Raw genomic sequence first — 12,834 nt, 5'->3', positions numbered from 1 at the left:
TAGGGAATGCAAAGGGAATTAACTGAGGAGTAGTAGAACGGGTGAAACGTAATACTCTGAAGTGGTTTGTGCATGTGGAAAGAATGCAAGACTGGGAGTTTATAAGGAGAGTGTATGATAGTACAATTAAAGGGGTTAGGGTAACAGGAAGACTACATGTGGCATAGACATACAGGGTGGAGGAATATTGGAGGGAGAGAAATGGTGGAAGAATGCATGGAATGGTGTATGCAAGGGAGGTATGTACGGACAGGGATAAGATGAGACTCTTTTGCCATGGCCACTCCTTGTCGGAAGTTCCTGGAGGGAACAGGCATCAGAGATATAGATAGATAGATGAGAATGTGTAGAGGAGGGTGGATGTATTGGAAATTAAATGTGAGGTGAGGTGTTTCAATCGAGTAAGTAATGAAAAGGTAAGAGAGGAGTTTGGCAAAAAGAAGAATGTGGTTGAGAGAGCTGAAGAGGGTGCACTGAAATGGATTGGATATGTTGAGAGAATGAGTGGGGACAGTGGTGAAATGAGATTGGTCTCAGCATATCTCACTTGCCTGAAGGACAGGAACTACACAGGTTAGCACAGTTCCTCCTGATTTTAATCTTTCAAATTTATGTGCCAACAAAACTACAGCAAGTCCATCAGTTTTGTTTCATTAATACCTGTGCTCCTGGCTTTCTCTGTAGTTTCTCCTTTTGCTAATAAGCACTGATCCTGTATGCTCTGCACTTCCAATGAAATCTTTGTCTACCAGAAAGAATACTTCCCACGTGTTGTAGAAGGCGACTAAAAGGGGAGGGAGTGAGGGGCTGGAAATCCTCCCCTCCAGTCTATGCTTTTCCTAAAGAAGGAACAGAGAAGGGAGCCAAGTGAGGATTTTCCCTCTTAGGCTCAGTCCTCCGTTGTTAATGCTACCTCACTAACATGGGAAATGGCAAATATATATTAAAAAAAAAAGATATATTTCAAATACCTAATTCACACATGACTACATCCCTAATGTGATACATTCCTATATTTACTGCATTTCCATCTAAACTTTTAGTCACCCTCCTTTTATACTCTTCCTTGCATTATTTCTGATTCATCTTACTTGCCAACACCATAACCTCACTCCTCCTTGCTACTCATCTCACGAATTTTGTCACATTCCACTTTCACATTCATAACCCTTATTACAACCACCTTTCTCTCCTTAAATCTATTTATACTGTCATTCAAATTTCTCTAAAAATGCTTCATTTCATCCTTACATCATACAGTCTTAATATTCACAGGTGCATATACACATACCCATGCACACTTCACAATTCCAATTTTTCCTTTTACCTACACTCAAATTACAGAGGTATAAGTTTGTTGAGTATTCCTGGTAAATTATATGGGAGGGTATTGATTGAGAGGGTGAAGGCATGTACAGAGCATCAGATTGGGGAAGAGCAGTGTGGTTTCAGAAGTGGTAGAGGATGTGTGGATCAGGTGTTTGCTTTGAAGAATGTATGTGAGAAATACTTAGAAAAGCAAATGGATTTGTATGTAGCATTTATGGATCTGGAGAAGGCATATGATAGAGTTGATAGAGATGCTCTGTGGAAGGTATTAAGAATATATGGTGTGGGAGGCAAGTTGTTAGAAGCAGTGAAAAGTTTTTATCGAGGATGTAAGGCATGTGTACGTGTAGGAAGAGAGGAAAGTGATTGGTTCTCAGTGAATGTAGGTTTGCGGCAGGGGTGTGTGATGTCTCCATGGTTGTTTAATTTGTTTATGGATGGGGTAGTTAGGGAGGTGAATGCAAGAGTTTTGGAAAGAGGGGCAAGTATGAAGTCTGTTGGGGATGAGAGAGCTTGGGAAGTGAGTCAGTTGTTGTTCGCTGATGATACAGCGCTGGTGGCTGATTCATGTGAGAAACTGCAGAAGCTGGTGACTGAGTTTGGTAAAGTGTGTGGAAGAAGAAAGTTAAGAGTAAATGTGAATAAGAGCAAGGTTATTAGGTACAGTAGGGTTGAGGGTCAAGTCAATTGGGAGGTGAGTCTGAATGGAGAAAAACTGGAGGAAGTGAAGTGTTTTAGATATCTGGGAGTGGATCTGGCAGCGGATGGAACCATGGAAGCGGAAGTGGATCATAGGGTGGGGGAGGGGGCAAAAATTCTGGGAGCCTTGAAGAATGTGTGGAAGTCAAGAACATTATCTCGGAAAGCAAAAATGGGTATGTTTGAAGGAATAGTGGTTCCAACAATGTTGAATGGTTGCGAGGCGTGGGCTATGGATAGAGTTGTGCACAGGAGGATGGATGCGCTGGAAATGAGATGTTTGAGGACAATGTGTGGTGTGAGGTGGTTTGATCGAGTAAGTAACGTAAGGGTAAGAGAGATGTGTGGAAATAAAAAGAGCGTGGTTGAGAGAGCAGAAGAGGGTGTTTTGAAATGGTTTGGGCACATGGAGAGAATGAGTGAGGAAAGATTGACCAAGAGGATATATGTGTCGGAGGTGGAGGGAACGAGGAGAAGAGGGAGACTAAATTGGAGGTGGAAGGATGGAGTGAAAAAGATTTTGTGTGATCGGGGCCTGAACATGCAGGAGGGTGAAAGGAGGGCAAGGAATAGAGTGAATTGGAGCGATGTGGTATACCGGGGTTGACGTGCTGTCAGTGGATTGAATCAAGGCATGTGAAGCGTCTGGGGTAAACCATGGAAAGTTGTGTAGGTATGTATATTTGCGTGTGTGGACGTATGTATATACATGCGTATGGGGGTGGATTGGGCCATTTCTTTCGTCTGTTTCCTTGCGCTACCTCGCAAACGCGGGAGACAGCGACAAAAAAAAAAAAAAAAATCATTGATCTACTCCATTCTTGCTCTTTAACATCCTCCAGTGACAACACAATTGCACGTCCCTCTTCCCTGATAATTTTAATTTGTTCCCATCCATACTTCTCCACCTTCCATGCTCTCCCCTAACATGCGTTCATCACTTCCATTTTCACTCCATACACCCTCCCCAAGGATACCGGTTTCCCCATTCCCCAGCACCTCAAAACTATAATCTTTAAATTTTTCCACATGCTCCCTTCCTCCTTTTACTCCCATCACTCATCCTACCTACATTCAGAGCCATTATTCTCAGTCAATCATACCTTTCACTCCCCAGCATAAGTCTCTAGTGCTGTTCTTAGCATTTTTTGCCTCACTCTTGACAGGCCACTAGCAGAGGGAAACTCCAGCACAGTTCCCCAGAGGCAATCGGGGTTCTCAAACTGTCTGAAAACCTAAAATACCAGCACACCTTGAGTTTTCATTGGTATTTGGAGAACTGATGGGGTTGGGCAATGTTCACCCCTACTGTTCTACCCCTAATGGTTCTATTTCTGCCTAAAGTGTCTACCTTATGTTCCTGCCTAACGTTCCAACCTACTACTTCTCCCTAAAGTTCCTGCCTACTACTTCTCCCTAAAGTTCCTGCCTACTACTTCTCCCTAAAGTTCCAACCTAACACCTTTATCTATTGTTCACACCATTCTGCAAAAAAGGCAGGGCCAGCACATAGTGCTCTAACTGTAGGAAAATCTAAAGTAGTGAAGATGAGTTGCATTAAGTATTGTCAAGTGTTATGTGTGACAAGGAGAGATTGTATGCTTGTGGACAGAATGCCACCAGTCCACCTGTGAGAGGCAGAAAGATAACACAGCCAACTGGGTTAGAGTGCAACTTGACAACCATTGAAATGCTGGTTCACTAAGCAGGTGTCATTAACCCTCCTAATACCCAGGTGGGAAGCACTGATAATATACCTCCCTTATCGGTGGCTGCCTACCATTTACTACCCAGCAATGATCTAATCTCATTGAAAGTACTTCATGTTATCATTTGTTCCATATCAATAAAATCATCATAACACCTATTGTTTTCTTTTGCTGCTTTTTGGACTACATTTCCTGGGGTAAAAATTTCTTTACATATACTATTTATGAGATGGAGTTTCTGAGGTTATACTCAAATCATATATACACTTAGCTTTAAACAACAGTTACAACATAAACTAAATTATAAGACTTACCAAGCATCATGGATCTGTGTTTTTCTTCCTCAAAACGCAGGGCAGCATCATCCCTCTCACGCTGCAATTTCTCAGTAAAACGTTTAAGAGAGGATATTTCCTGATCTTTCTTGAGCTCGACCTCATCCTTCTCCATCTTCAGAGAGTGGATGGTTGAGTTCAGTTTGTCTTCCATCTCTGACTGCACATTATTCTGAAAATGCATCTATCATTACTGATTCATACACATCATGGCTTTTCCTTCAATATCTGCACTTCCAAAAAGGAAACTTTTTGTCTCTGAAAGATGTCCTGTGAGCACTAAGATACACAAGTAGTAAGGAAGTAATGAGAAGTAAGCTGCTAGTCAGGATTACATTCTCTAAATTTCAACATATGTCTTCCTCAGGAGAATATGACAGAAGTTTCTCACGTGGGGTTTTGTACAATGCTGCTGGATCAAGTTCCTTGTTGCTCTGGCACATCATTCCCGAATTAGTCAGTTCCTTATGCCTATCTGCTTGCATTTAACAAGTTTCACCCACCAGTCTAGCTGATGCTGTAGCTCCATGCTACTGTGCTGATGCTGTCTTCAAGCAAAATGTAAGCTGCTTCCACCACCTTTCTCCTTTGTTTATCCATACCTTTGTCTATAACTTATGCCTCCTCCCACCCTAGGAGATGTCCTGCTTGTTCTAAATGTATCTCTAATGCATTGGTCATTTTGTGTTTTTTCACATCATTTTTGTGTTCTCTTGTTGTTTACAGGCCTATACTTGTCTCTCTAATGTAAGTCTTATTGCATTCTCTGCATGTAATTCTGTACAACACATTTCTTTCTTATTTATGCTGTGTTTTTTTTTCTTTCACTATGTCTCTTATCCTGGTCCCTAATCCTAATGATATGTTTATGGAGGTGCTGCTGAGACATTACCCAACAGGTCTTGCTACGCTTGGGCTCACAACCACTACATAATTTCTTTTTTCACTTCCCTCCTGTTGTTGTCTATGCTCCTCTCCCTGATTCTCCTTATCTTGTTCAGCTTCACCAACATGCCCTCAGGATGTTGAAGTTTCCTGAAGGTTTCTATTGTCTGCTTGAACTCCTTCTCCAAAAATTCCAGGCTGCATAACCTCAATGCCCTAAAGTAGAAACAGTACTCTCCTGCTGTCTTGAGTTGAAAAGAGGTGGATGTAGTCATTTCTGTTGATCTGCTTCCTGTATATGATAATTTCAGTCATTCATCCTCTCCCCATACTAATTTTTCCAAGAATGGTAGCTTTCTGTCTTCTTCCTCTTCTACTGTGATCTGTATGCTTTCATGTCTAATGCTGAGTGTTTGTATGGGCCTTTGTATGTAATGTCTCCTTGGGACTATGACCAGCACTTTATCCACCTATCTCATCCACGTTACATGTTGCAATATCATAGGCAACACAGCAACCTGGATGAGATATAAGGATGAAGTCTTGGTCACAGTTCCAAGGAGACACAATGCACAAAGAACTGTACAAAGACTCAACACTACACACAAACATCAAATCTAAAGAGGAGGAAGGACACAACAAACTACCATTCTTGATCTTACTGGTATGGAGAGGGGGATGACAGACTGAAATTTTCAGTATAGATGCAGACGAAACAAGGGATAATCAAACACACTTCATTTTAGCTCACAGTAGCAGGATCAAGGTGGGCATGGTACTGGATTCTTCCTAAGGGCAGTGAAAATACACAGTAAAAGATTTTTGGGACAGTTCAAGCAAATAATGGGCATTTCCAGAAAGCTTTAATATCCTTACAGCATGTTACAGAAGATGAAGGTGAAGGCAAAGGGACTCATGGAGAGGAGCAGAAACAATGAGAGGAGGGAAAAGGAGCAAAGAAAATATATAGTGGCTTCAAATGCCAGGGGAGCAAGTCCCATTGGGAGATTTCTCAGCTGTGACTCCACAGACACAGCAATAAGATAAGAGAATAAGACTGGAAACATAAAGAGACAAAAGATGAAAACATATACAGAAAAGCAGTGTGATGCAGTGAATTCCATGTGGAGGATGTAACAAGTCCACCATACAAGAGACAAGTAGAGGCATGGAAACATGGGCAAGAGATCACAGGAATGATGTCAGACATACAATCGTGGTATATGTATAATGAGTAAGACATCTCAGATGGAAAGAGGCACAAATTATCCACAAAGGCTTGGACAAACTAAGGACAAAGTTAGTGGAAGTACTACATTTTCCTAGAAAACAATATCAACACAGCAGCGAGGAGGGCTACAGTGACAGATAGATTGGTGGGTAGAGCTTGGGTGAATATGAATGGGCAGGCAAGAGAAAATGACCAATCTGGGAGCACTATACCATAATGACAAGAAACCTGATCCAGCAGCAATATACACAGCCTCATGTGAGGCACTTGTGTGCCATATTCCCTCATGGAAGACAACTATCAAAACATTGAGAGTTAACTCTTGCTCAGCTGCTCATATCTCACTGCAACTATACCTGTCATTCAAAATGAACAGCATAAACGAGATATTTTTCAGATATTTTGAAGTTTACCACTTCTAATACCCACTCAAACAACTGACATAGGACAAACTTTCCCCACACCTGGCAAACCATTCATTCATAAAAGCAGCAGCTCACTTATTTTAGGCCTATCTTCAACCAATCAGAGACTGCCTCAGTGATTATATTACTGACACAATCATTCCAAGGAACTGATCAGTAGTGTCAACCCAAAAGTGGTCACTACGAATAAAGAGAAAGGTTATTCGAAAAGGGAGAGGATAAGGCAGGGTAAGGTAACGAAACTGAAAATTTATTCATAGGAAACTGTCTGTTGAAAGTGCTTTTCAAATTTCAAAACCTATATTTCTCTCCTCTGCCAGTTTGTCCCATGGGCAATGAGAGCATACTCACATGAAGGAGGAGGGCTTTGATACTACCTTTTAGGTAAAAAGACAACATTCAAAAAGGGGGAACAAGCACATTCTAAAGGTACTCTAAAGGCACATCAAAAACTGACTATCCTAAAGGAGGGATCCCATGCCACGCAGGGTAGATCCACAATGTCTAGACTACGGAGCCACTTGAAGGTGTTAAATAAATCCCAAAGACCTTTCTGTTGATTTTTTCCAATGTAAGATTTCTAAGGAAAGCTAAGGTAAAGGTCATCTTTCTCATATGGATCTTTATGTAAGGACCAAGTTACAACAGCATGAAGTATCTATGTAGATATGTGGCTCACTGAAAAACATTTCATGGATTCCTGGGTGAATAAATCAGTGTTTCCTCAAAACACCCTGATTTCCAATATACAAAGAGACTAAAAAGCAAAAAGTTGAACTATTCTGAAGAGGTGCACTACGAGCTGATGATGAAAAGTGGCAATTTATAGGCATAATACTTTCGTGCTTGAGTAAGAATGGGCTTTGTCTTATTCCACAGTTTTACACTTAACCAAGAATCTAGGAATTGCTTTTACCTTGTCCTGTAAGTTATCACTAAGACAACAATGATTCTTGCATCTGGACATTATGTGTATTGGAATAACTTTTTCCAGAACTCAAGGCTGTGATTAAACAGTTATTATAAGGAGGCAAGAAAATTCTGGATTGTAAGATTTTATAACTTCTAGGATTTCAAAAGGTCCCAATAGGGTTGTTGTAGAGAAGCAAGGAGTCTCCTCTAAAGTAAGGTCAAACAAATTATCACCAAAAATTGACCAATAGATTAATACCAAAGTCCAGTGAAAGGGACTCCTGCAAGGCATTTTCAAATGAAGCAAGGTGTTACTAGCCTTGTTCTTATCATGAAAATGGATACAGAAGTCCAACATAAGGCTCCATTTATGGTGTAGTTAGTCGATTCTTTCAAGAGAGAAGAAAAGCTTTCCAAACCATGTGGTACTGGTTTGAACATAAGTATGAACATAATGATAAAGTTATCTCTTAGGAATTCTTTGAACCTGTCTAAAAAATATTACAGAAAAAAAATACAGGTGCCAGAACACAGAGCTTTGAGGTTGGTTGATTCAACTGAGAAACTGAATAAGCCAGTGTCTGAGTTTAGGAGAGTGTGTGAAAGGAGAAAATTGAGAGTAAATGTGAATAAATGCAAGGTTAGGTATACCAGTGAAAAGAGACTTGTTATTTAGAATGTGAGTTTGAATGGAGAGAACTTGGAGGAAGTGGAATGTTTTAGATACTTGGATATGGTATATGATAGCAAATGACATCATTAAAGCTGAAGTGAGTTATAGAGTGGATGAGGGGGCAAATTTCCTGGGTATATTGAGGAATGTGTGGAAAGAGAGGTCATTGTCTTTAAGGGCAGAATTGGGTGTTTGAAGGTACAGTAGTTCCATTAGTGCAGTATGCATGTGAGTAAAAGATCTTTAACAAAAATGTAAAAACAGAATGAATATGTTGAAAATTAAATGTCTGAGGAAAATGTGTGGGGTGGAGAGTGGGAACAGGAAATGATGGGGTAAGAGAGAGGTTCGGTAGTAAGAGGAGTACGTATGAGAGAGCTGGACAAGGTAAGCTGAAATGGCCGGAACATAAGGTAATGATGAGTGAGGAAAGGATGGCCAAGATGATATATGTGTCAGAAGCGGAAGGAAAACAGGGAAACCAAGGAGGAGGAGGAGGGAAGGACAGAGTAAGAGATGCTTTGAAGGTCTGAGGCTTGAACATGCAGGAGTGTACAAGGCATGCAAGGGATAGAATGAACTAGAGTGATGTGGTGTAAGGAGGATGACATACTATTGATGGGCCAAACCACTGTATATAGATTGGTTGGGGGAAACCATGGAAACTTGCATGGGCCTTGCTGTGAACAGGGGGCTCTGGCTTTGGTGCAATACACATGAAGGCTAAAGGGAAGATGTGAGCAAATGAGGCCACTTCTTCACCTGTTCCTGGCACTACCATGCTAATGCAGGAAATGGTGAAGATGTATAAAGAAAATAATGATGGAGTGATTATTACTTTTATTATGTTATAATCACTATAAGTTTATATACTCTATGAGTTAATATATATGAAAATCATACATACGTAAGGAGAAGCAGGGAAATTTTGGCTATGGCATCAACATTTCCACAAACTGTGAAGTTAATATTTCCAACTCCCTTGCCTGCAGGGCAACTGTGCATGTCCTGTGAAGGCATTTAGCACCCACTTTTCCCTCCCACAACTACCCTAACACTGAAGTTAGCCTTGAATTATGGCAGAAAATCTCAGTTCATAAATATAAAGGAGGAAAGGTTACCGAGGAACAGAATACATATAGGCAGAATGTTTGAATAGTTAAGGATATGACAGTTGCTAAACCCGAAAAACCAACAATCTGTGAAAAACATTTCCTAGATGACTAGAAGAAGATAAATTTGGCTACAATAATTCCAACTGAGTACAGAGCATCTACTGCATTTGCTCCCTTGTTGAAAACTGGAGAGACATGCAATAACAGCAATGCACTAGCCTCAGTGGAAGAAATCTACCTGGGGTGCCACGTGTAAGGAAAAAGAACCCACATGAAAGCATTATGATGACATTGTGTATAATCCTATTATAGCCTCTGCCGAGACCTTGCATACTATTTAAAGACAGGAAGCTAGGAGAGAAAGTGGTCTTTTGGTATTACCCACATTTTATTCTTATCTTTAAGAAAGGAAGGAATAGAAGGCAATGGAGAGCTGCTGCAATGTCTATCAAAAACAAAGTTAGTTTCACACCCTAGCTCAGGATATTCTGGAAGATAAGAAATTGCCTCCCACGACATATACTCTTAAAACCTTCCACAAAGCATCTCTATCAACTCTATCATATGCCTTCTCCAGATCCATAAACAGTACATACAAATCCATCAATTTTTCTAAGTATTTCTCACATACATTCTTCAAAGCAAACACCTGATCCAAACAGCCTCTACCACTTCTGAAACCACACTGCTCTTCTCCAGTCTAATGCTCTGTACATGCCTTTACCCTCTCAATCAATAACCTCCCATATAATTTCCCTGGAATACTCAACGAACTTATGCCTCTGTAATTTGAACACTCACCGTTATCCCCTTTGCCTTTGTACAATAGCACTATGCATACATTCTGCCAATCCTCAGGCACTTCACCATGATCCATACATTCAATGAATATCCTTACCAACACAGTCACCCCTTTTTAATAAATTCCACTGCAATACCATCCAAACCTGCCGCCTTGCCAGCTTTTATCTTCTGCAAAGCTTTCACTACTTCTATGTTTACCAAATCATTCTCCCTGACCCTCTCACTTCGCACACTGCCCGACCAAAACACCCCACATATGCCACTTTCAACAAACCTTCAAAATACTCACTCCATCTCCTTCTCACTTCATCAATACTTGTTATTACCTCCCCATATGCCCCCTTCACCAAAGTTCCCATTTGTCTTCTTGTCTTACACACTTTATTTACCTCCTTCTAAAACATCTTTTTATTATATTTATTTATATTATACGTTGTCGCTGTCTCCCGCGTTTGCGAGGTAGCGCAAGGAAACAGACGAAAGAAATGGCCCAACCCCCCCCATACACATGTATATACATACGTCCACACACGCAAATATACATACCTACACAGCTTTCCATGGTTTACCCCAGACGCTTCACATGCCTTGATTCAATCCACTGACAGCACGTCAACCCCTGTATACCACATCGATCCAATTCACTCTATTCCTTGCCCTCCTTTCACCCTCCTGCATGTTCAGGCCCCGATCACACAAAATCTTTTTCACTCCATCTTTCCACCTCCAATTTGGTCTCCCTCTTCTCCTCGTTCCCTCCACCTCCGACACATATATCCTCTTGGTCAATCTTTCCTCACTCATTCTCTCCATGTGCCCAAACCACTTCAAAACACCCTCTTCTGCTCTCTCAACCACGCTCTTTGTATTTCCACACATCTCTCTTACCCTTACGTTACTCACTCGATCAAACAACCTCACACCACACATTGTCCTCAAACATCTCATTTCCAGCACATCCATCCTCCTGCGCACAACTCTATCCATAGCCCACGCCTCGCAACCATACAACATTGTTGGAACCACTATTCCTTCAAACATACCCATTTTTGCTTTCCGAGATAATGTTCTCGACTTCCACACATTCTTCAAGGCTCCCAGAATTTTCGCCCCCTCCCCCACCCTATGATCCACTTCCGCTTCCATGGTTCCATCCGCTGACAGATCCACTCCCAGATATCTAAAACACTTCACTTCCTCCAGTTTTTCTCCATTCAAACTCACCTCCCAATTGACTTGACCCTCAACCCTGCTGTACCTAATAACCTTGCTCTTATTCACATTTACTCTTAACTTTCTTCTTCCACACACTTTACCAAACTCAGTCACCAGCTTCTGCAGTTTCTCACATGAATCAGCCACCAGCGCTGTATCATCAGCGAACAACAACTGACTCACTTCCCAAGCTCTCTCATCCCCAACAGACTTCATACTTGCCCCTCTTTCCAAAACTCTTGCATTTACCTCCCTAACAACCCCATCCATAAACAAATCAAACAACCATGGAGACATCACACACCCCTGCCGCAAACCTACATTCACTGAGAACCAATCACTTTCCTCTCTTCCTACACGTACACATGCCTTACATCCTCGATAAAAACATCTTTTTATTTTCCCTAAAATCTAATGATACCCTCTCACCCCAACTCTCATTTGCCCTCTTTTTCATCTCTTGCACCTTTCTCCTGACCTTCTACTACTTTCTTTTATACATCTCCCAGTCATTTGCACTACTCCCCAGCAAAAATTGTTTAAATGCCTCTCTCTTCTCTTTCACTAAAAATCTTACTTCATCCCACTTTCACTGCCCTTTCTAATCTGCCTCTCTCCCACCTTTTATATGCCACATGCATCTTTTGCACAAGCAATCACTGCTTCTCTAAATACATCTCATTCCTCCCCCAACTCCCCTTACATCATTTGCTCTCACCTTTGCCATTCTTCCCTCAATCTCTCCTTGTACTTCCTCACATGAGTCTCCTTTCCAAGCTCACTTACTCTCACCACTCTCTTCTCCTCAACATTCTCTCCTCTTTTCCAAAAACCTCTACAAATCTTCATCTTCACTTCCACAAGACAGTGATCAGACATCCCCTCTCAGCACATTAACATCCAAAAGTATCTCATTTACATGCCTATCAATTAACACATAATCCAATAATCTTCTCTGGCCACCTCTCCTACTCACATACATATACTTATGTATATCTCTCTTTTTAAACCACGTATTCCCAATCACCAGTCCCTTTTCAGCACATTAATCCACAAGCTCTACACCATTTCCATTTACAACACTGAACACTTCATGTACACCAATTATACCCTCAACTGCCACATTACTCATCTTTGCATTCAAATCACCCATCACTATAACCTGGTTTCGTGCATCAAAACTGCTAACACAGTCACTCAGCTGTTCCCAAAACACTCTTCTCATGATCTTTCTCCTCATGACCAGGTGCATAGGCACCAATAATCACCCATCTCTCTCCACCCACTTTCAGTTTTACCCATATCAACCAAGAGTTTACTTTCTTACACTCTATCACATGCTCCCACTACTCCTTCTTCAGGAGTATTGGTACTCCTTCCTTTGCTCTTGTCCTGTCTCCAGCCCCTGATTTTACTCCCAAGACATTCCCAAACCACTCTTCCCCTTTATCCTTGAGCTTCGTTTCATTCAAAGCCAAAACATCCAGGATCCTTTCCTCGAA

At 41.2% G+C, this 12,834-nt stretch overlaps 1 protein-coding gene across 1 annotated transcript in view; it reads right to left on the bottom strand.

Annotated features, from left to right (window-relative positions):
• Positions 1 to 12,834, bottom strand: part of LOC139767160 (uncharacterized) — a 1,522,454-nt gene that overhangs the window by 446,803 nt on the left and 1,062,817 nt on the right. The window contains 1 exon segment of the mRNA XM_071696189.1: positions 4,052 to 4,244. Within this exon segment, the coding sequence (XP_071552290.1) occupies positions 4,052 to 4,244 (193 nt within the window).

Source organism: Panulirus ornatus, chromosome 59, assembly GCF_036320965.1.
Source record: "Panulirus ornatus isolate Po-2019 chromosome 59, ASM3632096v1, whole genome shotgun sequence".
NCBI classification, from domain to species: Eukaryota; Metazoa; Arthropoda; class Malacostraca; order Decapoda; family Palinuridae; genus Panulirus; species Panulirus ornatus.
Note: the sequence above shows the minus strand (reverse complement) of the source record. Positions and strands in the feature narration are given on the sequence as shown.